Source organism: Scylla paramamosain, chromosome 1 (genome assembly GCF_035594125.1).
Source record: "Scylla paramamosain isolate STU-SP2022 chromosome 1, ASM3559412v1, whole genome shotgun sequence".
Lineage (NCBI taxonomy): Eukaryota > Metazoa > Arthropoda > Malacostraca > Decapoda > Portunidae > Scylla > Scylla paramamosain.
In genome coordinates this window covers 36,530,193-36,557,139 of record NC_087151.1, presented here as the reverse complement: position 1 = coordinate 36,557,139, position 26,947 = coordinate 36,530,193, and the positions used below count along the sequence as shown (strand labels likewise).

At 40.1% G+C, this 26,947-nt stretch overlaps 3 protein-coding genes across 10 annotated transcripts in view; 1 reads left to right on the top strand and 2 right to left on the bottom strand.

Moving 5' to 3' along the window:
• LOC135104898 (beta-alanine transporter-like) overlaps nucleotides 1-3,755 on the bottom strand; it is a 39,910-nt gene extending 36,155 nt beyond the window's left edge. For 3 of the 4 annotated variants that reach the window (XM_064012668.1, XM_064012649.1, XM_064012644.1), the window contains exon 1: nucleotides 3,524-3,755. The gene's annotated coding sequence lies outside the window, so the exon portion shown is untranslated. Of the gene's footprint in view, nucleotides 1-3,073; nucleotides 3,096-3,523 lie in introns of those variants that run through there. The other variant, XM_064012658.1, reaches the window with a different exon arrangement.
• Nucleotides 3,756-5,995: 2,240 nt separating this feature from the next.
• Nucleotides 5,996-14,820, top strand: LOC135104858 (zinc finger protein ZFP2-like). Its single transcript, XM_064012558.1, has 4 exons — nucleotides 5,996-6,075; nucleotides 7,804-8,231; nucleotides 8,509-10,134; nucleotides 12,597-14,820. The coding sequence occupies exons 2-4, from the start codon at nucleotides 7,815-7,817 to the stop codon at nucleotides 12,597-12,599; spliced, it is 2,046 nt and encodes a 681-aa protein (XP_063868628.1). The 5' UTR covers nucleotides 5,996-6,075; nucleotides 7,804-7,814; the 3' UTR covers nucleotides 12,600-14,820.
• A 1,908-nt stretch (nucleotides 14,821-16,728) lies between these two features.
• The window catches only part of LOC135104840 (zinc finger protein 436-like), a 198,125-nt gene continuing 187,906 nt past the window's right edge, over nucleotides 16,729-26,947 (bottom strand). For 4 of the 5 annotated variants that reach the window (XM_064012522.1, XM_064012512.1, XM_064012539.1 and 1 more), the window contains 4 exons: nucleotides 26,748-26,947; nucleotides 25,213-25,593; nucleotides 24,418-24,705; nucleotides 16,729-23,869 (listed from right to left, as the gene is read on the bottom strand). The exon at nucleotides 26,748-26,947 is cut by the window's right edge and continues 12 nt beyond it. In XM_064012522.1, the coding sequence (XP_063868592.1) occupies nucleotides 22,112-23,869; nucleotides 24,418-24,705; nucleotides 25,213-25,500 (2,334 nt within the window). In that variant the 5' untranslated portion in view covers nucleotides 25,501-25,593; nucleotides 26,748-26,947 and the 3' untranslated portion in view covers nucleotides 16,729-22,111. Of the gene's footprint in view, nucleotides 23,870-24,417; nucleotides 24,706-25,212; nucleotides 25,594-26,532; nucleotides 26,623-26,747 lie in introns of those variants that run through there. The other variant, XM_064012549.1, reaches the window with a different exon arrangement.

The following is a 26,947-nucleotide window of genomic DNA, read 5'->3' as shown; positions in this document are numbered from 1 at the left end:
AGTAATCATGTTCTTAGTGCTAGGACATTAGAGAGCTTTAAGAGAAGATTAGACAGGTTTATGGATGGGGATAACAGGTGGAAATAGGTAGGTATATTTCATACAGGGACTGCCACGTGTAAGCCTGGTCGCTTCTTGCAGCTTCCCTTATTTCTTATGTTCTTATTAAGTAATTTTGTCAGGGAAATGATTCATGACAGTTGCGGAAGTTTAAGTGGTTTTATGCGGTGAACAAGACTGACAGGTGGAATTATAAATAACTGGAAGTGGTTAACATAGCAGAAAAGGTTAATAGATTTTATTTATTCATTTATTTATTTATCTATTTATTTATTTTACTTTTTACAGGAAAAAGAGAAAAAAATCAAATTGAAAAAAAATGTTCCTTCGATTGCAACTAAGAGATAAAAAGAATAAATAAAAATAAAAATCAAAGACGGAGGCCATTGTAGATCCAACAGTGTGTTAATATTGCTCTCCTGAAACAGTTACAGGCATAGGATGGAGGAAAACAAAAGAAAGTTGGCCACCGTGCCGGCATTCTCGGCAGCCTTGGTATACACCTCTGCCTAATTCATGTTCACATTTCCTCCCAAGAAGTTCCACAGTCCTCGTTAACCACCAAACTGCAACGCTTCTATTTGTTTAATAATACAGGCTTACTATAGTCTTGCCTCATCGGATTTGTGCTGACAGATGCTCGTACTCGATCTCATCTTGTAAATGAGAAAAGTAGTACATCTTCCTTGTGAGATAAGCGTTATTCGAAACATTCTTCTACGTTATCAGACTCACGGCAAGCACATTTCAAGCAAGGATGTGCATTTTGTCACTTATTAAATGTATGTTTTAATCAGACCTATTATCTTTGTTTGCTAGCTAACCAACACTGCCAATTAATGTGTAATTGGGTTCCACAGTCACGTTTGGATTAGTGAGGTAGATTTTGGGGAGCTGTGGAGCCAGTTCCAGATTTTTCGTAAACTATCCAACCAAAACGCTTCTATTTGTTTTGGCGTATACGAACATGGGAAGCGTTTTGATTGGATAGTCTGCGAAAAGCCCGGAATTGACCCCACACCTCCCGAAAGGTAACTCACCAATCCAAACGTGACAGTGGAACACGATTACACCTGAAGTGGCAGTGTTGGTTAGCCAGCAAACGAAAAAGAATGACTGTAGAACTGGGCCTAGGAGTCAGTGTCCAGTTACGTGGTTGATGATTTTCTCCTTTCGTCGTTTCCTTAGAGTCAAAGTTAGCGCCATGCACGAATAATTGATGATGATAATTCACGTTTTTTTTTTCTTTTATATTGTTTTGTTATAATATTTTCTTCCTTTTTTTTTTCTTGGGGGGGAGGAGAGAGGGAAGGGAAGGTAACTGCGTAGGCTTTTCTTTATCTTTGCGTCCTTGGCCAACCTCCTTCATACGTCAAAAAAAATAAATAAATAAATAAATAAATAAATAAATAATAATAATAAATAAATAAATAAATAAATAACATATAGATAAATAAATAAATTAATTAATTAATTAATTAAACAAAATTAAATTAAATTAATCATATATTTCATCAAACTGTTGTATCTTAAACTGATAAGATACAGCAGCCCTAATCGGACGTCAACAGCACAAGCACTAAAAACACATACAAAGATAATAGATCTGATTTAAAACATGCATTTAATTTGTGACAAAATGCTAATTCTTGCTTGAAAAGTGCGTGCCATGTGCTTGGTAACTTAGAGGAATATTTCAGATAACGCTTATCTCACAAGAAAAATTTACTATTTTACTCATTTACAAGGAGATGAGATCAAGTACGAGCAGCTGTGAGCACAAACCTGTGAGCACAAGAGAGCTGTGAGCACAAGAGAGAGGGAGAGAGAGAGAGAGAGAGAGAGAGAGAGAGAGAGAGAGAGAGAGAGAGAGAGAGAGAGAGAGAGAGAGAGAGAGACATGACTTCAAACTTTCCCTTCCCCCCTCTTTCTCTCTCTCTCTCTCTCTCTCTCTCTCTCTCTCTCTCTCTCTCTCTCTCTCTCTCTCTCTCTCTCTCTCTCATGCTGTCTCGCTGCACCAGACTTTCTACTTATTCTCTCCCCTATTCTATTACCTTAATATTGCAGACGTTATTCGATATCTCAACGATATTACCCCTTTCACTGGTATTCTTTCTAACTCTTCCGTTTCATCTTTTTTTTTTTACTTTCCTATGATTTCAGAGGAAGAGAGAGAGAGAGAGAGAGAGAGAGAGAGAGAGAGAGAGAGAGAGAGAGAGAGAGAGAGAGAGAGAGAGAGAGAGAATGCTAAGGCACTTCAGGAATTGATCCGGCAGGAACTCTTTTGTAACGTCTTTGGGGGAGAGGAAATTAAGTTTTTATTTATTTATTTTTTTATGGTTAGGTTGGATGAGGTTAAGTTAACGTGTACTATTTCCCACGACTATCTACTGGAACACTTTAATATTATATTTTTAGGGATCAGCAATTCAGTTTATTTATTTATTTATTTATCTGGATTAGATTAACTTTCATTATCTCCCAGCTTGTAATATTATTGTTCTTCTCAGGTGGGCAGGTGGAACGGCGCTAACTACTTAATGTTCAGGACAATACACACACACACACACACACACACACACACACGTGTATGGAAATTCGCATACTCAGCTATTCCAAATATTTTTGGATTGGGTAAAGTTAGGTTAAATTAGATTTAGCAGGGTTAGATTAGATTACATTGGGTCACGTAACCCAACCTAGGCTAACCTAGCCTAAACAATCCCAGTCCATCCTAAAAAAAAAAAGCTGGAATGGCTGTCTTATATATATATATATATATATATATATATATATATATATATATATATATATATATATATATATATATATATATATATATATATATCAGCTCACGAAATACAACAATTGATCATTAGAAAGAACCAACAATGAAATTAAGTATCAAAAAGCTTCATAAAATTTAAGGATATCACAACAAAATGGTGTAAAAAATTAGGATGGCACGAACTTTTCAATCAGGAAAAACTACAAAATTCAGAGTGATACTCACTTTTCAATCCTGTACATCTAATTAAGTAAGAACAACTGTCTCTCGCAATATTGACGCCTGTCCCTCGCTCCAGCTGTAGTAAGACAGAGACAAGACGGTGCCAACTACCCATTAAGCCCCACACCCCAAAAAAGTACTGGTATAGGGACGACATGTGAATAGTCTACCACAAAGGACGTCTAGATGCTTACATAAAGAGAATAAAAAAACATGAAAATCGATATAACTGTGGTAGAAAAGAAAATATGCAGCACATAGCTGAAGTGTAAAGCGATGGTTTGTTTACCACTCTCTGCTGTTAATTACCATTAGTGACACGCCTATCAAATATAAACAAACGAAAGAAGACTACGGATATACACACACACACACACACACACACACACACACACACCATCCAAGGGCAATACGAAGGCTTGATTGTAGTGAAGCGGCAGTAACGTGGCTTACCTTAGTGTGAGGCGAGGCACGAGGGACTGGCTGGCTGAGGACTTGGCACGCCCACCACCACTCACGGCCACGGCCACAACCACACTGATCGTCTCAGAGAGACAGAGACTCTCAGTCTCACTGCCCGACTCGCTGGCTGCTGAATGGTGGAGACAGGTCGGTAGGTTGACAGCGAGTGGGTGACTAGTGGGGGCGGGATTTCGCGGCGGGGGACCTAAGCTTACATCCTGGGTGGGGAGGTGAGTAATCCTGACTTCCTGTGGGGTGGTCAAAGGGCGGAGCGGCTCGGGGCACACCAAGCACAGGTGGGAACACAATAATGTGGTAGCAGTAGCACCAAAGTAGGAGGTAAGAGCGCAATTTTTGTGGGGTTTAAACCAAGGATTAGAGAGAGAGAGAGAGAGAGAGAGAGAGAGATCCTTGGTTTAGTTAAGTACACGTCTTACTGTAGGTGGGCACTTGGTCCCTTCTTGATATGTTTGGTATACGTTGCAAAATCTGTTTGGAGAGTTTTGAAAAAAATAGCAATTATAAAAAGAAAGAAAGAATTAATGAATGAATGAGTGAATGAATGAATGAATGAATGAATGAAAGAAAGAAGAGGAAGGATGAAAGACAATAGACACTAGAAAGGAAACACTCTATAACAAACATGAAATGATAAAAGTAAACGGAAAAAAAAAGAGTGTGTCAAAGTAAGGGTACCCACGAACGCCCTAAGACCAATAGTTTGACACACAGGCATCCGTCCAGCTTAATCACCTCCAGGGATATGCGACCTAATTGTTGCAGTGCTTTTTATCAGTCAATCAATTTATCTGTCAGAGTCCCCGTTAAATTCGATTATAACCTGCTATGACATCAGTATTTCGCGCCTACAAGTAGTAGTAGTAGAAGTAGTAGTAGTAGTAGTAGTAGCAGTAGTAGTAGTAGTAGTAGTAGTAGTATCACCACAGAAAGGTAGGTATTCATAACAAAACAGCTTAAAGAGACTGTAATACATCAAAACTGAAAGAGCCATAAGCAAATTCGATCTGATCTCATATCTTTTGCATAGATAGACATTTCTGCTCCCGACACGCGTGCGAGGGTGCATATCAAGGAATGCAGATGCAGAAACCTTGGTGCAGATGGAGGCAGAGAGGACTTACGAAAGCTGGAGGTTGTAATTAAGTAAACATATGTGTAAGACGCTGCCAGGCGTCACACATGGTCTTGTGCGAGGCGAGAACCATAAACATTTGTATACATAGATTTCCAGGGTGTGTGTGCATAGATTTTCAGGACCTGTATACATAGATTTGCAGGGCCTGTATACATTGAATTCTAGGGCCTGTATACTTAGATTTGCAGGGCCTGTATACATAGATCTGTAGGGCCTGTATACATAGATTTGCGGAGCCTCTGCATTGAAACGCTTTTGGGTGTCATAAGTACAATTTATACAGGCTGTTGAGGAATGAGAACGTGTTAGGAGTTATCTCGTTTTGCTTGTTTTATTTTAACATTGCCACATTGTTATCTGTTGGTTGAAGTGAGGAACAAGCGATGTCTTTAGTCTCTTACGTGCAAAGGACAGTTGAAGTAAACTTTCTATATTATCATTATTTCCACGTGTACAGTTGTCTAAAATAGTGATGTCGTAAAGTTCTAAGAATGTTCATGTCTATATAAATTGAGCAGAAATTAGTATATGGACATCGCCTTATATGAAGAGCTTTGTATCTCATATGTGAATAAAATACCTGAAGTACACTTTTTCATATCATTATTCACGAGTGTACAGCTGACTAAAGTACAGATGTCATTTTATATTGCTTTATGTTGAGTTTTAAATATCTTACGTGTATAGGATAGTTGAAGTACATTTTTTTTCTTGTTATCATCTCGTTGTGTACATTTGCCTAAAGACGTGGTGTAGCAAAGTCCAGTAAATCTCATGTCTAATGGAACAAAAATAACTTACGGACTAATCTGAATTAACAGTTCCGCCGGTCTCAATGGCGTAAACTGGGGCAGTGTTTGATAGTGCCTTTTGTCCGAAACATTTTGTACAATGTGACATCAGTACTTCCAGCACCTGTACAGCACCGTGTCACAGAAACCTTAGGTTTCTTTCCCTCTTGTGTTCATATTGATTAGAATTTTCGTACGTCCGCCAGCTTTTTTCCAGTCTGAGTGAAAATTTTCGAACATTCATAATTATTCAGATTTGCTGTTTAGGAAAATTTGCTTTATTTCCAAATGATAATCGGCACTGGAACACTATGATATATCAGTCTATCAACCACGCAGGAGTCTTAATGAATCAAATGAGCCTTAAACAAAACACATATGGAAACGCAAACATCTGTTTCGCAAATATTTTTTTTAAACTAACATAAATTAACATAACAAAAAAGTTGCATTAAAAATAGAATATCATCACTTATTTTTTTGACAATAGAGAGATGTCGATAAGATAGAATGGTTTGTTTACCTGTCGAAGAGGAGGTGGTCGTCTGCAGGTCGCCCCGCTCATTCTCGTCCCCATGGCCAGGCACACCAATCAAGTAAGAGGCCCATTGGTTCACGTGTACCCCTGGCCACACCTCTACCTGGCCTGGGCTGTCTTGTGCCCTCAGGTGTTCTTGTGTGGCCCTCACCTGTCTCTGTAGCCCCCTTGACCCGCCGCTGTTTTGTGTGTCTGTGTCAGTCTGGTGGTTCCGTGTGTTAGCATGCGATTTACTGGTATTATCTTGGTGATCTGTGAGGTATATAATAATAAATTACATTGTTGCTGGTTCATTTATTGGGTTGTATGTGTTTTTTTTTAAGATACGTATTTTATCGTTCATTACTATGTTTTTTTTTTTGGATTTATGCTATTGAAATTAGATTGTTTTTTTTTTTTTTATGTCAGTAAGTTTAAAAGTCCTTAACTCTTGTCTGTTTTCATAATGATAACTTTATGTAGTACTTCATTTATTGAAGAATCTCAGTCAATGATTCAGTTTTTCAGATAAATAAGAAGAGACAGATTGGAGTTGCTTCTTTTCCTACTGTAGGACCCTGTCAGTACACCCTAAACCAGTGTATTCTGGCTTAACACTATCCCTCCTTACCATTAACGGGATCTTTTGTCTTGCATTGTTATTATATAGCGTGATAAGGGTAGTTAGAACACCACTGGCATATAATTACTTATAAGCAAGTAGGTAATGTGTAGGTTTAGGGAGGTGATCATACATTGAAGGCTTTGTGACTTCCTTTATTATTAAAGATGAACAAAAGAGTAATTCTCATCCACATGTATTAAGGGCTACATATAGTTTATAACTAGTATGCACAAATGTTGAAGTTATGATCTAGTCTAACATATAGTGGTGTTTGAATTTTGTCATCCTTTATTTATTTTTGGAGACATGAAGTGTGAAAATTGTGAAAATATTTTAACAATAGAAAGGGATTGTAGCCTTTTATGTGAAGAGGTCCAAGGTAGCTGAGGTAATAAAAAGAAAGTAATGCAAGGCTAGCTACTCACTAGGCCATGTAAATGTTTACTCCATTTGTCACTGGAAAGCAATAAAAGCCACAGGTTAAAAAATTGTCTTTGATATCCATTTCAACAAGAAACTAATGATAATCTTTTTAAACATTATTAAGTTTCTGAATAAATGATGTACAATAAAGCACCATAATTGTAAGTAAATGCCTACCTATGTTAGTCAACTGTGAGAGTAAAGGAAAGCAACAACTACCTCCTGCTAATAGATTTATTAAGATGCCTCTGCCTTCAGGCACCAGAGAAGCAATCATTTTCTCAGGTAGTTAAGCCAACCTAATAGCTTGCTTCAAAAGGAGAACACCTAGCCAGATCTGCCTCACCTAGTAGATGTTATTGTTACTATATATACCAGGAGTCATTTAAGAAAGGCATGAAATATGTGGATACCAGTGATGTGGTGGCTATAATGATGGGTGTTCATCATGTCAATATTTTACCATTCACTACAAGATATGTATCATACAGTCACCATATACAGCAGTTACAAATTACAAAATGTGTGGCTCAAACTTTTCATTTCTGGTAGGAGATAGTTATCAATGAGGAATCTGGATTTGAATGTCCAGAGTACCATACTTTAGCATGAAGAATATTCCTATTTCCATTCTTTACAGCAAGTGACTGCTGATATAACCTGTAATCTACTGCAGCAATTGTCAGCTAATGGATTGCTCTTGTTGACATTAATTGTTCTTTGAGTGGATAAAGTAATAAATAGATTTGTTTGTTTCAGATAATACATCAATGACATCAGTCAAGGTGTGCCCCTCCTCCCCCTCTCCTTCCTCTGGTGGTTACCCTGACGGGGCCCCCTCAAGCCCCGACTCCCCGTCCCCCACAGAGGTGACCATGAAGGTGGAGGAGGTGGCAGCTGAGGAGCGCTTCCTGCAGGAGTGCCTGGCCATGGATGAGCTGGACCAGGAGGACACCCTGCCCTCAACCCTCAAGAAGGATTCAGAGGAGAGTGAGGACAAGGACAGTAATGATGAAAATCTGGGACGTGAGGCTAACCGAGGCCAGCGTGCCAAGAGACCTCGCAAGAAATACCAGAAGATTCAACGCTTGACTCGAATCTATACCTGTGTGGACTGTCCTGAGACGTTCTCCCGCCTCAGCCAGCTGCGTGCCCACTCTAGGGTGCATGCCCAGGACCAGGATGAGGTGGGCAGACTGCATGGGTCTGAGAGGAGAGGGGGCCTGTGGACAGAGAAGTATTGGAGGTTCTATGAGCTTACTGGATTGGGAGGAGGATGATTTGTGCATGTGACTAGAGAAGGGAGAGGCAGGATGTTTGAGTGATGGAAGGGGAAAGAATGGATCATGCTAGGCAAACTGGAGGGAGTGGAAAGGGGGATTTTTGAAAGGATTTATAGGGCTGAAAATAGTTTATAAAGATTCACAGAAGGAGAATCTAATACCCATTGGTTGTGTGTTGCAGAGGTATGAGTGTGACCTGTGTGAGGAGGTGTTTGACCGCCTCAAGCGCCTCATGTCCCACCGCAAGAAGCACCACCGGGCCAGCCTCTCCTGCAAGATGTGCTCCAGCAAATTCACACACTATGCTTCCTATAGGGTTCACATGCGGGTGCACAAAGGAGAGAAGCCCTATGTGTGCCAGGAGTGTGGGGCGGCCTTTGTGCAGAGTGGCCACCTCAACATCCACAAGCGCACTCACACAGGAGAGAAACCCTACACGTGTGACATCTGCAATAGTCACTTCAAGCAGATCTCCCACCTCAAGACTCATGTGCGTACCCACACACGGGTAAAGCCCTACCAGTGTGACCAGTGTGAGGCATCCTTCACCCAAAACAGCAGCCTGAAGAGGCACCGGCGCTCCCACACAGGGGAGAAGCCATACAAGTGTGCCTTCTGTGACATGACCTTTGTGGTGAAGAGCAACATGCAGCGCCACCTGTACACCCACACAGGGGAGAAGCCCTACCAGTGTGACCTGTGTCCGGCCTCCTTTGGCCAGGCCATTGACCTCAAACGACACAAGATCAGCCACACGGGCATTAAACCCTTCCGTTGTGACCGCTGTGATGCAGCCTTCAGCCGCAAAAATAACCTCAAGTGGCATCAAATGACACACTCGGGTCACACACCCTTCAGGTGTGATGTGTGCCAGGTGGGCTTTTCCTCTCCTGGTGACCTTAAGGTACACAAGCGGGCCCATGCTCCTCCCAAACCCTTCCGCTGTGACTCCTGCCCAGCCTCCTTTCAGCAGGTGGGCTCACTGGCACGCCACAAAATGATACACACGGGAGAGCGGCCGCTGCGTCGACGACCAGAGCACCGCCCAGGCTCCTTCAAAGAGACAGGGGTGAAGCCATACTCCTGTGAGGTGTGTGGTGCTGCATTTTGTGAGAAGAGAAACTTAAAGCGACACATCATATCTCTCCATGAGGATGTGCGGCTGGCAGGAAGCAGCCGGTCAAAGGATGTTGGTGAAGGGGAAGTGGAGGGGCTGGTCAAGTTGCAGCAGGCACCTCTCCCAGCTAAGAGGAGGGAACCAGAGCAGGTGAGCTACACACTGGCCCCTCAGACACCACTGGTGCTGGCACAGCCCCAGGAGGTAGTGCAGCAGGTGGTGCAGCAAGAGGAGCCTCCCCAAGAAGTTCCCCAGCAGTCTCTGACGCTACAACAGGTAGTGCTGCAGCAGTCCCTCACCAGTGAGGAAGTCCTGGCTGGGACCTCCCCAGCTCCCCAGACTATAACCACACAAATGCCCCAGCTAGTCTTGGCCCAAGGCCCAGGCCAGCCTCCTCGTCCTGCCCGGCCGGCCACCACGTGTCAAAACCATCATGCCCATGTCCTCACTTTCATGGAGGGCAGCTGCAACCAGTGGCAGACATGGTGCTTCTGTGACCCCCCCACCCCAGGTGATGCTACCCCAGCTCCTGCCCCAACCCTAAGTACCATCCCTGCAGCAGCTGGCACCATAATAGCTACAGCACCAGCTCCTGCCCCCTCTCCACCAGCACCAACTGTGGCACTGACCACTGCACCCTGTGCCACTCTGGAGCATCTGGAGGGCCAGATAATTCCTGCACAAATTCAGGTACAAATCCCCGTCAGTGGTGGGCAGGAGGTGGTGCGGGGCTGGCTGGGTGGCTGGGCCAAGTGTTAACCACAGCCCTCTTAGAGCCTACGTCATATTTATTTTGTTTGTTAATATCCTTCAAGTTTTATCCTTTCTTTCCAGAGTTTAGACATTAATTAGCATTGCAAGTGTTATGGCGAGTGTTGTGTGAAGCCAGCGTAGATTATTTGCAGCAGTGTTATTGTCCTGTGTTGTTTAGTGATACATAAAGCTTTAAGGCTGTGGAGTGGCAACTGAGGAGAGTAGTCATCAGGAAATGATGCTGGAGTGCCAAGAGTATCTTAAGAAACTAAATGTTAATAGATTTGTTGAGTCAAGTTGTTGCTTTTATAGTCTGAATTTTATATTCTAAATTTTATATGTTTATGTCACTTAAGTATTGTAGCATAAAGTAATTTATGAGCAGCGTAGTATAAAGAGAATTCTTAAGTTTACATTCCTAGCCAGCAAATTTTATTTTCACATTCCTGTAAGAGCAGTGGCTGGTTGAGGTACTCGGCACCACCAACACCTCTCTTGAGGTGTGACTGTACTCAATAGAATTTCATAAGAGATAATGTGGTGTGTAGCATTGGTAAATTATTTTACATTGCATTCAGTACTGAACTGGAGAAAAATTCATGCAAAATTATTATTTAATTGTCATATTTAGTGTGTGTTCTTGTACATCAAACAGGATTCCCAATATTTTGAAGATAGATATACATTCAGGAGAATGTCAGTGTTATTTAAACATAAGTCAGCCGAGGAAGATGCTGAGGTGAACCACTGCAACAAAGAGAGGCAATGCTAGACATAAGAAAAGTGTACATTTTGTGTCAACATTGTAGTACTGTAGTACCTGAATGTTTAGTCAACACACTGTTTAGTTTAATTTTAGTCATTCATATGTTATCTGACTCTCAGCTATCAGACTGATCCATGCAATTATAATTAAGACAAACTTAACTAACTAACACACACACACACACACACACACACACACACACACACACACACACACACACACACCACGTAGTGTAGTGGTCAGCACACTTGGCTCACAAACAAGAAGGCCCGGGTTTGAGTCCCGGGCGCAGCAAGGCAAATGGGTGAGCCTCTTGATATGTAGCTCTTGCTCACTTAGCAGCAAGTAGCTATAGGATGGAGGGGTGGAGACCTCACTGTCCCAGTGTGTGATGTGTGAGTGGTCTTAGTCCAACCCAAAGATCAGTCACTATGAGCTCTGAGCTCTTTTTGTAGGGGAATGGCAGATGACCACAGTTGAAAGACACACAAATACACACTCAGTGTGTATGTTATTTTTCTGTGTCTGCCACATAATATAAAGATTCTGTTCTTGTTTCCTGAACTCATCAAACTTTTTCATACTAAAGATTATTTTAGCCCCATCTTGGCTTTTCCAGATGCATTTTATTTTCAGCATGAGATCAGAAAATAATCAGAAACTATGGCATTCTCATCTTAGCATTTCTTTTATGGTTTTTAAACTACAATTATATGCCAGCAGTGATAGCTTTTGCTCCTGATGCCATTTCAGGCAGCATTAGGATGCATTCATGCCAAATAAGTATAGCTCAGTTGAGTTCATCATTCCATCACATCTTATTGGTGTGACTTAAGAAACACCAAACTACTGAGCATTTTCACGTATTTGGTTTGAATGCAACCTGGAGGAGAAGTATGAAGTTTAAAGAATGTTTATGAATCATGTTTCTATTTAGTCTTCCAAGTCCATGAATGATGGAAAGTACAAAGTGAAATGAAGTGAATAATGTTGAGTTAACTTAAGAAAGCACCAAGCAGAGTCCTAGAATAGATCTGTAAATTATACCAAAAATATACAAATGAAGGTATGAAACAAAAAATGTATTTATAGTTTACTGAAAACTTATTAATCTGTCATAATGATAATGTGAAAACTGTAAATTGAAAGGATTCTGTAATACATAAGTGGATTGTCAGATGATTCCAATAGCAGTGTATTAATATTGGGAGAGCTTTATAGTGTGGGTGTAAATGTAAATGAGCACCAACTTGAACAGGTTTGCTTGCATGTTTTACTAATCATGGCATAAAATACATATGAATACTAATTACCGAAAAGGAAGATATGTGAATTGTAGATGGGGTAAAAAAAAAAAAAATAATAATAATAATATACAAATGGATGGAGTGCCAGTTGGAGGCCTTGGACCAGAGACTGAGCAAATCATAGACCCCAAAATGAATCATATGTTAATGATACTGAATTATTACAGTAGTAACACTACATTTTATGCTAATATAGTGGATATTTGGTTGCACCACTTATGTTGAGCTATTATCCCTATTCAGAAACACTTCTGTGTTGCACCACTATTTTCAAAGGGTGCTAGTTTAAGTTACACTGGTTTTTAATGATGTTTTTATGGTTCTAGTGACAGATTAACAAGATTTCTACATCATTAGCAGGAGAAGCACTCAAGAACCCAGCAAATCATCACTATAGCATTGGGAAATAGTTGTGGTAAGAGAACAAAACATTTCTGAATACAGACCTATGTACCCCTGTGGTATGTTTGAGTGTTGTCAGCTTAAGCCTTAGTGTTTGGATAGGCAGAATATGGCACCATGGGACAGGACAGGCATGAAATACAAATACAACTCCCCACTATGCATTGCTCACCATTGCACACTTCATGGGAATGATGAAGCATATGTGGGTTGGGTATTGTGATGACAGTTGTAAGTTTGCTGCTGCACAGTCTGCATGTGGCAGAATTGAGTTCATTTCCACAGAAATGATGAACCCAGTACTTCTGGAAAACATTCAGGGATACAACTTCACACCTTCACCTAAGTTGTGGCTAATGGTTGAGGTTAGATAACAAGTGAAGGACTAATCTTTGTTGTTCTTTAATAACCAAACCTGACAGGTCAGTTTTGGTTTTAATATATTATGCATGTGTTTATATACCTTTCAGATGTGTACAAATGAAAGATGTGTGCATGTGTGTGTGTAATCTTAAGATTGTTTAAAGATCTTATTACAAGTCACTCATTATCTAAGTATTTAAAAATTAACATTATTTGTTAGTTTTCTCTACTTTCCACTGTTACTCTATTTTTTTTATACCTTTACACACTTTTATCTGAGTACATTTATGAAAATTGCTTTGTCTTTTCTTTCATTGTCAATCACTCACCAGATAGTGTGTCCCTGGGGCAGACAACCAGTACAGCATTCCTCCTACCCATTCACCAGGCTGGGAAGAGGTTATGTGCTACACAGGAATATCACAAAGTTTCCATCCATCCATCCATAAGGTTTACATTACAGCTGAATATTTACACAACAGCATCTCATTCATTAACTTTCCATAGATTACAGCAGTGTCTGTGACTCACCTTTACTGATCATAGTATTTAAATTTTACTCACAATTGCCTGTCAGTGGTGGATGTCATTCATGTATTGATTTGATATGCTATCTGCTGCTGCTGCTACCACTGCTGCCACCACCACAAGTACCATCCTTGTTTTTACCATGATCAAACTCCAGTATTCCTTACACCTCAGGTGAACAGGTCCTGATCCCTATTTCAGCTGTCTAACTGTGACAGCTGGTGGCTGCTTTAAGGCCAAACACCAGTTTTCTTTTAAGAATGAACGTTACTGCCAATTCGAAACCTATCTTGTGCAAGCAAGATTTAAAGTCATCCGGCCAAATGTTGTCTTGCTTTTTTTTCTTTTATACACAAAATTCTTAAACGTATAGCAGCTATAATTGTATTGTGTAAATTATGTCTCCTGGTATGTTATGGCCATAATCCAGATTTAACTGCAAGGGGAGAAAAAGGAAGCCTAGGTCTTGAAAGCTGTACAGTGAGTAAAATAATGGCAGCTACTAAGCTACTAAGTGACTGGTGACCATTTTGTAAATCAGAAATTCATTGAACCTACCTCCAGGACAATATTGTGTACTTTAATCTCCCCTCAGTATTTCTGAATTATAAAATTGAGAAATTGTAGCAGTAGTAATGAATCATAAGTCCACTGACCTAACCAATGCAAGGATATAAATTTTGTATCTCTTTAATATACATAGATACTTTAATATACATGAATATATAGACCAGGTATGGAATAATTCTTCATCCTGCTTGATGATACTGTGCACCCTAGCCCTTATTAGAATGAGATTAGACATGTCTGTTGTGGTCCCTAGTCACAATGCTTTGTACATACCCAGTGATAGAAATAACAAGTATTTTATGTATATCAAAACTGTTCACTATATGGTTGTATTTGCATCAGTATAACCAGGGAACTGTTGGGTAAATGCCTATGCACTGTGATATTTTCAGCATATACAGTATGATGCTTCCTGCTTAAATAATTGAAAGATGTGTTGCGTAGGAATGCTTAGTTTGTTTTTTATGAGAAGATCCTTGAGATGAGCCTCGAGGGTCATGCTGAGTGTGAGCTGTAGTGCTGGTGTCCCTGACCAAAGATGAAACATTAATCATGAGTGTAGTTACTGTGACTGTGTTTAGCACCTTGCCTTGGCAACGTGCTCCCTTTAGGTGGAGCCGTAAAGGTAAGTACGTAATGACTGTCCTCCAAGTGAGCAAGCACTCTTGGTGGCTAAGAAAAAATAAAGTGTGATCCAACACACACTATTCTGTAACATGTTTTTTTCTTTTCCTTCGGAGTCAACCATCATGATTGGAGTCATACTTGAAGGGTCATGTTATTATTTAATATTAATAAAAACTAATATGCCAGTGGATTAAGAGAAAAATGGTGTGGAAAATTATTCATAATTAAGAAGCTTAGCCATGAAAAGTAAAAAGAATTGTGTTTTCACTTGTGTAGTGCAAGTGAAAACATAATTCTTATATGCAGAATGGAAAGGATGAAAAATAAAATGTGTACATGAGATGCATTAAAAACACCAATTCCTATATCTTCTTCACTGAAGGAGTCTTTATCCATTACAAACTCAAGAACCACAGAGATGGAAGAGACTGCACCTTCCTTATACAACTTTGCATTTTAGAATAAAACATTGTTACTCTCATATAATCTAGCCAGTCACAGCAAGGAGGAAAGGAGAGCTTGGGATCAAATGAGGTATGTGACAAGTATTAAGAGAGTTGCATCCAACCATCCATTTAAAGGACTGATCAAATGAGGTATGTAACAAGTATTAAAAGAGCTGCATCCAAACATTCATTTAAAGGACTAATTGAGTTGCCTCCTGGGTGGTGTGAAAAGAATCTACTAAAGAGAAGTTGTTCATTTAAATGAGAAAAAAAAAATGCTATATATTTCCAAAATATAAGGAGACATTATGCATTTACAGTCTTGTACAGTTATTATTAAAATATTGACATGTATTACTCTATTATGTACTTGTATTACATATTAAACCTGAAGACATGGTGCATACACAATAATACAAAAATAAGCTACTTGACTATGTTCATATAAATAAAATCATAACTACACCCTGGGACAAAGAGCTGTGTGACCCATACGGGGCACACCACTCTGACTTGGCATTTATAGCATTAGAGACTAACACACAAACTCACACACCGTACATATGTCTAGTTATCCTGACAGTGCGCTGGCAACTATATTTCACTTGTAGTGTAAGTTGCAAGATCTTGTCCATATAGGGGTCAGACAGACCCCTACCTTTCCCTCACTACAAAACCAAATTGTAGAATGTTACAGCATAATGAACATGAACACCAGAGAGAGAGAGAGAGAGAGAGAGAGAGAGAGAGAGAGAGAGAGAGAGAGAGAGAGAGAGAGAGAGAGACTCCAAAATATTGATTGCTTACAGTGGCCTGAAATTAAAATATATGCTACACAATAAGCTACATTATTAAACTGACTGAACACCAGAGAGAGAGAGAGAGAGAGAGAGAGAGAGAGAGAGAGAGAGAGAGAGAGAGAGAGAGAGAGAGAGAGAGAGAGAGAGAGAGAGAGAGAGAGAGAGAGAGAGAGACCTCCAAAACATTGATTGCTTACAGTGGCCTGAGATTAAAATATATGCTATACAATAAGCTACATTATTAAACTGATTGATGCACAGCACTGTGTATCCATTTTGTATGTATTTTGTGTACCCATTTGCATTAACACATATCTAATTGTTAATTTTCTCAAATTTTGAAATGCATCAAGAATTGAAGAATATATACTCACAATTACATTCAAAACCTTACTTACTATGACCCTCCAGAAATTTTTAATTGAAAGACTTACATACCTGAAGTATTTGCTTATTTAGTTTGCCTTGAAACATGGTGCAAAAATAAAGACAAAATCCCTACAAGCAATTGACATGTAAACATTATTAGAATCATCAGTGTACATTATGATAATACTTGGTCATATCTGAGATGTGTAATGAGATACAATATGCATGAATGGGCATCTCATTCATGAATTTACCTGTATTTCCTAAGTCCTTACTACTGTCACTATGACCTTAAATCTAAGTTATAACTTATAACCATCACTAACTTAAAATGTAAGGCAAGGAATGGAGATGACTGGGACGAATTTTATTACAAGCATGTACACGCATGTATAATGTGTACTGGCCACTCTTATAAATAAATACATACAGCAAAATTCATTCATAGGACAGTGATGAATGAGTATTTGGTCTAGTGATGAAAACCTGCCTTATTCAAAGCACCTGCTGTGCACTAAAGACAGGCCAAGTGGTGACGTCAGTGAGAAGCAACCTGCAACACTGGAAGTGACTGTCTTGGCAATGCAAGGAAGGCATCGTCCTGGGAAGAGCACCATTGATTAAGCTTTGAGTGGTGGACAATGCCCAACTTGTGGGCATAGAATATTCAAAACACAATGCAAACCTGTTACAAGCTAAACTTTCTGAATACAGTGGAACCTCAGTTACCAAACGTCTCCCTTTTTCAAACAAATCGGTTTTCGAACTCATTGTTGCTTCAGTTGCATTACCATAATTCGGTTTTAAAACAAAGTTACTTGATTCCAAATATTAAAATACACAGAAAAAGCTGCAATTTATTACTAATTTACAGTTTCTATAAATATCTACTTTGTTTTTATATACCTGGAGGAGAGAGACAGAGTGTAACACAGTAATTCAATCTTTGAAATAAGGTAAATGTGATCCCATTGAAAAGCCTCGATGTAAAGAGTTTTGAGCGCTCAGAAATAATCCCAAGTAACCTGTAGCTCTCCTAACGAGCCCCAATGCCATTACTACTGCACAACTGCATTTCTCCAGTAGCTTTTCCCATTAGCAAGATGTCAAAGTGTTATGATCACCCTCACTTTGGCAGGAAGTGGGTTGCTCCTCTCTGTGTCCCTCTGTAAGGCTTCCCTCACTAAATCTATCTGAGCAGTATCTTCTGATGAATTCTGTGTCACTAAGTTCATTCAATACATCCTTTCTGGATGAATAATTTGTGAACTGGAGATGTGAAGCAGCCATCTTGGCTGTGGGAGCGTCTGTCACAAGCCACTAAGACAGGATAGACTGGTGTCTGGGAAGAGATTAATCCATTTTACATTGACTCCTATGGGGAAAATAGTTTTGGTTTTTGAACATTTTGGATTTTGAAAGGCATTCAGGAACGAATTAAGTTCGAGAACTGAGGTTCCACTGTATTACATACTGAGTGTCATCATTTCATAATGAGTGGTCTCATTTTCTTTTACCTGAGCTGACCTTTATCAGAATATGGGCAACTTTTTCAATCTCCATCACCCTTACATTTATTCACAGAAATAAGTACATTATTCTATTATTTGCACGTGATGTTCTGAGATCAAGACCAGCTATATAAGAAATCAAATAACCCTTTAATTAATCTTTACAAGATTCTAGTCTTAAAGTTTCAACAACTCACAACTTATCAAACCTGTACTAGCAGCTCAAAAATGGAGACAAGAGACCAAGGCCAGCAATCAGTCATGCAGCAAAGTGACTGATGAGACACATCATACAGATGACTATGATGTACCTACAAAAATAGTTAAGTCCTCTAAGGGAATGAACTAAGGACCGATAGCTGTAGCCACAAACTGGTACGAAGTAAACTGCCTGCCAGTTGCCACAGAAGTCAAACCTGACCAACACACTGGCCATGCAGAAAGGCTCAATACACTAAACTTGATAAGTACTCTGATGGAAATCTAAATTCCTTCATTCAGGAGAGGAACATCTGAGAAAAATGTAAGCATACAAAAATATCCAGGCCATCACTCCAATCCTGGTACAATTGTCCTGAAGGAACAACACCCCAGACCAGGACACTTCTGCCCCCAGCCAACCTGTTGCTATAATTACAAATAAACTTGATGGTCTGTTTTCTTTAACTTATGAAGTATTTCACAAACATAAAAAAACAAACAAATAAAATATAGAAGTTTTGTTCAACACAAGTGAAAGTAGCATCAACATTATCATCAGCGTCCATGATCCTACAGCAGAAAAAAGACCTCAAACTTCTCATCTTGTCTTTTTCCATTGCTCACATTACCATTCAAATTTCTTAACATTTACACAATAAACAAAGAAACATATAATTGCTTAAATCATTCAAGATCACTCCCAGCTATACTTAACCCTGCATATGATTCTATGCTCATCTCTGTTCCATTATTCTGACTATTATCTGTTTGGAACATGATGTATCATATCTATGTCCACTTCTTTTCTTTTAAACTGTTGTTAAACTATCTTTAACTTGCTTAGTCTGCTTCTTAATTCTCTGACATGTCAAACATTATTCTCTCCATTCCACTTTGGACACTAAGATCTTTTGTGAGATCTTTACAAAACTTCAAGGTTTTAATTTGTTAGAACACATTATTTCTAAATCTTCAGTGATGATGGGTGATTAGTCTTTATAACAATTTTATCTAATAAGAGCACCCATTTGATTGCCCTCCATCATTTAATTTAAATTTCAAGATTTAGACTTGTACTTCTATCACTTCACACCCTACATCAATCTTAAACTTCATTATGAAATTGCTGAATAACTTTTGCTTTCATTTTAACATGTATTATATGTCTTTCTTTGTGTAATTACAGTCACCTGTTATAATCTATTTGTATGCACACATCAAAACAATATCAGCTGATCTTAGATTATAACACTATGTTTAACTTTTTTCTTGTCCTTGGCTCCAGTTATTTCCATCTGAATAAAATAGAAGAAAAGTTACTTTGATTGTAAAACTCTGCTTTTGTGGTTAGCACAATGAATTTACATTTTTGCTTTATTTCATTATAGTATGAGTTACTATTGGTTTTCATGTCTGGTAAAGACCTTTGCAAAATCTCAATTGCTTATCTAATTGCTTTTGAAAAGTTGCAAATAAGCTAAAACAATGAAAGAAAGAATATAGTCTTTTAAAGATTTTTAATTTTAATAAGATCATTCTTGAATTGACCAGATCTAGCAAGAAATTTCTCATATTTAGGACAATTTGCTTACATCTCAGAAATCTCAAATCTTCCAGAATGTTCTACCAGACACTTTCTTTTAAAAGTTTCAAGAACATTTTAGAACATTCTATTCAATGTAAACATTTCAAGAATATTCTAGAACTTTCTAAAATACAGTAGAAATATGTAGAAGTATCAAGAATTTCCTAGAATCTACGAGTTTTCTAAAATAATTCAGAATATTCTAAAGTAGGTTCAAAATATTCTAAAGTAGGTTCAAAATATTCTAGAAAGACTGAGAACATTCTGGAACACGTTCTAGAAAGACTAAGAATATTCTAGAGTACTGCTTGATGATATAAAAGTAGAGGTTTGCAGACCACCAATCAGTTCTGCTTTGGCTGCCTGAGAAGACACATCACAAGAGGTAAAATGGCATCAAGAGGCTGCAATCATTCTCCAGATGCATTCTGTTACATAATGTGGTCAATTCATCAAGACAAGAGTAAAGAAGTTCTCTGTGACAGCATCTGGAAAAATGTTTGAAAGAGAAAGCACTGGCCTCCAAGGACTGACACTACAGTGGGAGCACACAATATCAAACATGAGCCATTGGTGAATCCTCAAAAGGTTTTGTTTCCTCCACTACATATCAAACTGGATCTCATGAAAGTTTGTTACAGCTCTTGACAGGGAGTCTGCTGTCTTCAAATATCTTCAAGCTTTCAGAGGCAAAGGTGAAAGCTGGTATCTTCACTGGACCACAAGTAAGGAAAATTATGGAGTGCCCAGAATTTCTACAGAAGCTCACAGGAAAGGAGAAAAGTTTGGGAGTGTTTCATTGCTGTAGTACAGGGCTTTCTTGGCAAGAACAAGGCTGATAACTATATGGAACTGGTTGAAGCTTTAGTGAAAAGCTATGGTGAGATGGGCTGCAGAATGTCCTTGAAGGTCCATATCCTAGCTCACCTCAACAACTTCAAGGAGAATATGGAAGTGTATTCTGAGGAAAATGGGAAGCGCTTCCACCAAGATATAATAAACTCTGAACAGAGACATCAGGGATCCTTCAATGAAAACATGATGGGAGACTACATCTGGGGGCTCATATGTGAAAGTGATTTGTTGTATTCACACAAATCAAGAAAAACTGTTAATTTTTAATACTAAAAATTTGTTTCAAAGTTTTAAAATAAATTTGTGACATTTGAATTTGTTTTTTGTTTTCTGTCCAAAAATGGTGAAAATGCTGAAATTTTGCTATTTATATAAAAAATAATTCTAAGTCACAAAAGCAGTTTGACAGGAATAATGGACGTTTTTATGTTTTGCAATTAAAAGAGTTGGAAAATAACACTTGCTTGTCAAAGACAAAAAATAGTGTTACACAGTGAATTATTTAGGTATGTTCCAATACTCTTAATTCATATCTCTTTTCATTCAAGGTTCTTAAAAATTTCCTCTTAGGAATTCAGCTCTATTTCTTTCAACCTCACTTACACCTAAGATATTTTCTTTGACACTTTCTAGACACATGATCAACACTTCAAGACTTCCTTGACCAGTTAGTGTTCCAACATTATGCATGCCAAGGTCAAGGTACCAAGGTCAAGTATCTGAATATAATGCTCAGATTTTGCAACCACTGAATCATAGTAATTAAGCAACTATGAAACTGTCCTGTTCTTACAACCTTTAAATGCCCTTTTACTGAGTGCTTTTATTTTGCTACACCTATAGAACTTTAACTCAAGCAATATAATAAATACTGAATTAAATTTACAGTGAAACAGATCAACTGATGCTGAAAGTAGCCTTGATATGCCCTCTCCATAATGGTAAGACTGATGCTTCCACACTCACCTTCCTCTAGCTTTCCTATTCAGCCATTTTGCCTCCTCTGGCTTCAGCACTCAGCCCCTCCAGCCTCAGCACTGTCATGGTATTCAACCAGGTTATTCAGCACTTTGAACCCCAGCACTCAGCTAAGTCACTTTATAGAAAATGTTACGTTACATTATATTCACAAAATAAATAGACGTCTGAACATATCATTGCATTGCTCGAGTCATTCAGAGACCACCACTTATCAGTACACCACAACTTTTGGCACTTGAATGTACAGTAACTTTGTGTAAGCTTTTGTCAAATGTGATGCTTCACATCAACAGCAAGTATTTCCATAACATGGATCATAAATAATGCATGAAAAGCAATAAATATCAAAACATTACCATGAGATTTGGAATGAGTTGAGAATCTTTGTTTCTCCATCACCATATCCTTGCCAACACAGTGAGCTGCCAATATTTCACACTTAACACTCCAACACAACACATCAAACCTACCCAAACAGTGAAACCTTGACACTTCAATCTGAATGTCACAACCTTATCAGTTCTTCACAGTCTTCCTGTTTTCCACAAAAACACAAAAGAACAGATCATGATCCTTTTAGATGCAAGTAACAAATCTAGAAACTTATTTACTCCAGTTTGAAACCCACTGCGTATGACTTGTAGTTGCCTGAGTTTCACTGAATGGAAATTGCAGCTGTATTTGAGTTGGCATGGTGGGAGCCTTCACTGACATGGTGAAGGGTGCAGACTGTACCTGTGCCTGCTGAGCTGGTTGTTGCTGTTGTGCTGGTGGTTGTTGCTGCTGCTGCTGCTGCTGCTGCTGCTGTACCTGTTGCTGATGAGCAGCAGCTGGAAGGGTAGTAGCTACCATCACCTGTTGAGGTTGAGTATCTGGTATAGCTGGGGTTTCACAGAAGCACCAAGACTGCCACTGATTGTTGCCTCCAAAGGTCAAAACATGAGCTGTATGGTTCTGGCAGTTGTTGGCAGGCCGTGCAGCACGGGCAGGTTGGCCAGGCCCACCTGACAGCATGAGTGTGGGAACCTGGGCCATCTGCTGGGAGGCAGGCTGTGTAGGGCCAGGCTGACCATACTGGGGAAGGTGGGTTGCATCCTGAGTAGTGATGATTGTGCCAGATGGTAATGTAATCTGTTGTTGCTGTTGAGGCTGCTGGACCTGTGGCTGTGGTTGTGGTTGTGGCTGTGGCTGCGGCTGTGGCTGCGGCTGTTGTTGTTGTTGTTGCTGATGGTGGTGCTGCTGCTGGTGCTGCTGTTGTTGTTGTTGTTGTTGTTGTTGTTGTTGTTGTTGTTGTTGCTGTTGCTGCTGCTGCTGCTGCTGTGCAGCCTGGGATAGGTGATCTTGTCTATTAGCTGGCTCTTCACCATGCATTTGGAGACAATGCCTCTTAAGACTGCGGAACTCCCTGAACATTGCATTGCACCTCTTGCAAGTGTATGGCTTGGCTCCCACATGCTTATACATGTGTCTTTTGAGTGCACTCTTGTCCAGGAAGTCTGCAAAGCACTTTTCACACTGGAAGCCCTTCTCCCCTGTATGGCGCATCATATGCCGTCTGTATGTGGTTGACTGAAGAAAGTGCTGATTGCACACTTCACACACATGTGGCTTCGCTGTACTGTGGATCATCTTGTGTTTCTTGAGGTCTCTGGGACGTGTGTACTCCGCAAAACACTCATCACACTTGAAAGGTGTTTCTCCGGTGTGGCTGTATTTGTGCCACTTGAGGTTATTCTTGCGGCTGAATGATGCATCACATACATCACACTGAAAAGGTTTGACACCAGTGTGGGCAATTTTGTGCCGCTTAAGGTCAATGGCCTGCCCAAAGGAGGCTGGACAGAGGTCACACTTATAAGGCTGTTCCCCAGTGTGGGTGATCATGTGACGTGTCAGATTGTTTTTGACACAGAACGCTGCCTGGCAAACAACACATACATAGGGTTTCTCCCCAGTATGGATGCGGCTGTGCCTATTGAGGCTGCTCTTCTGAATGAAGGCAGCATTACACATGGGGCATATATAGGGCTTGAGCTGGGTGTGGATTCTCTCATGAGTACGCAGGTGAGAGATCTGCTTGAAGGACTGTTTGCACACGTCACACTGGTACGGCTTCTCTCCTGTGTGAGATCGCTTGTGGATGTTGAGATGGCTGCTCTGTACAAAGCGTGCCCCACACTCATTGCAACCATATGGCTTCTCCCCGCTGTGCAGACGCATATGCAGACGGTAACTGTTGATGTGGGTGAATTGGGAATTGCAGTGGGTGCAGGACAGTGCCTCCTGGTGGGCATGCTGGCGGTGCTTCATCAGTTTGTTCATGCGAGAAAATACCACATGGCACTGATCACATTCATATTTCTGAAAACAAAATTAAGCATCAGTCCACCTGTCTGTACACTGTGAGTAAAACACAAAGTTCATCCACCACTCATACTGTTCTTTTAGACAGGGTGGAATCAAAAGCTTTTTGTCTTATCAGCTCTCCTCTAACCGACTGTCTTTAGCCTCTTTCTCATCGCTGCAATGCTGCATCTCTTGTCGTTTTCTACTGCTATTTTCATACCAGCTGCTCTTCTGAAATGTTAATCTTGCACTGGTTTCCAAAGTTTGAGATATCAATAGCAATTTTATGACAAAATTATGAATTATAAATAAATAAATCTCTTTATACTGCATGACATTAAACAATCTGTAGACATACTGGGACAGTTAATAGGATATTTTTGCATACAACTGGCCATCTTCCTAACATGTAAAATGTTACCAGAAGAAAAAGCAGAATGCAGAAATTCAAATTTAGGCTGATCTCACATTGTTTGGTTACACACCTAAATTCTCTGCTGGCCTACTATCATAACTGTGTACCAAGACAGCTTTTCTCAGGAGAGGCAGGTGTGGAGTCTCACCTCAGTTTGGTCATCTAGATGCACCTTGGCATGATACTTGAGCTGGGTGTCCCTGGCAAACCTTGCTGGACACTGCTCGCACTGGTAGATCTTGTTTAGCTTTCTTGGGGTGAAAGTAAGTCGCCTTTTCCTCCTTTTTCTTCCCTTCTGCACTTTCTTTCCTTTCTCCTGTTTGATTGATATCTCTCCTCCTCCCTCTTCTTCTTCCTCTTCTTCATCTTCCTCTTCTTCCTCCTCCTCATCAGCACCAGCATTTTCTGCATCAGGTTCTAGACCTACCTCCTCAACCTGCCAAATATAAATAAACATTATGATAATGTTATATACTAACTCATTATTTTGGACCACTTAGGTAAGAGCAAAACTTACCAACTACCCTCCTACAGGATTCCACTGGAGGCCAAAGACTCACAGTAACTTGGTAGGATTGCTGGCTTAGGTCCTGTACTATTCTTTACATACACTGGTGGTCAACTGATTTGGATTAAGCAGACTTTTGTAAAGACAATCCAAATAAAATGAATCTTTCTGTATCTCTACACCACACTCATTTTTATAACATGAAAAAATCAGTCATTACATACTTCTTCTGGCAAATCTGTCAAATCCCAATACTGCTTGAATTTTAAATCCTGACTCACTAAAGCATGACCAAGCCTGAGTAGTAAGGCCATACCAAAGGACATCCCAGGCCAACCATACTGATTTCATGAAATATTCTGACAAATTTATTGGAGAACATGCACAACCAAGAAAGCAAGTAAGAAACAAGGCATCTTGAGTGATTCAATGTACCTCAGTCTCCAGCTCCTCTTCCTTCTTAATGATGCTGGTGATGCCATTGGAGATCTGTTCCATCACTCCCCCAGCCATCTCCCTCTCCACCATCTGGCTCAGACCTTCACTCACCATCTGCTCCATCCTCTCCTCCACCATCTCTTGTCCTAATTGCACCATGGCCCCATCTACCTCAGGCCCCAGCAGGCCAGTGGTGACCGTGATATGTGTAGGCATTTCACGGGCAACATGGGTCATGTCCCCTGTTGAGACATGAGCCATAACCTTTTCAGCAGCCTGCTCCATGGCTCCTTCAGGCCACTACTGGTGATGCAAGTATGCCACAGTGCCCCTGGTTGTCTGCCAGGGCTGACCTCTTTAATCTTCTCTCATGCTGTGCTGAAGGAAACAAAATCTGCATTCAGTCACCTTGATGATGAGATGTGACCAGACAAAATTTTGATTGAACTAAACTCTTAAAGTGGCCTACCTTAACACTACAGCAACATTAGCCTAGCCTACACTAACCTCCATCCTCCTTAAATACCGCCACAATTAATTCAGACAAATATATCCCCGTTACTTTACATGCTGAGACTTTACAGCCAGAATAATCAGATGATGGATTGAATCACACATGTGAAGGCAATGCATCAGCATGAGTGTATGCTATCTTTAGAACCCATCTTTATTTGACCAGCTACATAAGCACCTTATTTTCTTCTAACAAATCTCTGCATGTATAAAATTATTCTGAGAATTGGTTCATGGCAGAACTGCAAGTTAGTTTTTAAAGAAAGGAATCTACTCATTAAGCCACATAGATACTCAATCCTAATTATCACGTATGATTCAGTAACTGCCACATAACCTGCTAACAACAAACAGTTAACAGCATTAATCTAATGCCACATTTTACCTTCCCTAACGCATGACACATGTGGCCTGGGCCACCGAGCATACAATATACCTAAATAACACCCATAAGAAATTCCTCAAGCCGGCACTGACTAGCTAGACCACTCATAAACAATGACTTAGCTAATTTTACATGACCTGAGCTCTCTACAGTAGACAGAACCACACACAACCTTTAAATCCTTTATAACCAGCAACAGTGACACGATGTATTTTAGACTATAACAAATATATACTACACTAATAGCAGATGAGGCGTTCAGATCCACAGCAACAAAGTTCCATCACAAATACTCAAGTCCCGAGCGCCCTGACCTACGCAAGGCGCCCCTGAGCATCACCGCTGCCCTGACCTAGCTTCACCCTAACCCCTCTGAACCCCAGCATGAGTCCCAGAATCCAGGCTGCGGGCAGGCACACCTCCAACACTGCTGCACCGAGCCAACATGATAGGCTGGTACGTAGGCAGGTACAGCACAGCCAGGAACAGCATGTAAACAAACCCTCACCTGACGAGTTGAGACCACCACACTCACTCCTGCCTGCCTGTATCTTATTTCAAGCACTATAAGGCTTTAAATCAAGACATATATATTTGCACACGCATACTTGATTATGGTTTGGGAATGAAATACCTTTTTTTTTTTTTGGGCTTTGGTTTGGGTGTATAAGCAGAGTGAGAGAGGAGCTGCGGGTGATGTGCCAGATGAATGGTAGCTTCTCTCGTCCCGTCACGTGAACCTCCCGCTGCTCGCTGACTCGCCCCCCAACACTGGCCAGGGCGGGATGCATGCACTCCCTAGGGTATATATGTGCGGTCCTAACTTGAGAATGA

Excerpts from the sequence above, each read along its gene's own strand:
- LOC135104858 (XM_064012558.1), top strand. The coding sequence starts at position 7,815 with ATGACATCAGTCAAGGTGTGCCCCTCCTCCCCCTCTCCTTCCTCTGGT. Across the intron at positions 8,232-8,508 it reads ATGCCCAGGACCAGGATGAG|AGGTATGAGTGTGACCTGTG; the intron begins GTGGGCAGACTG and ends TGTGTGTTGCAG.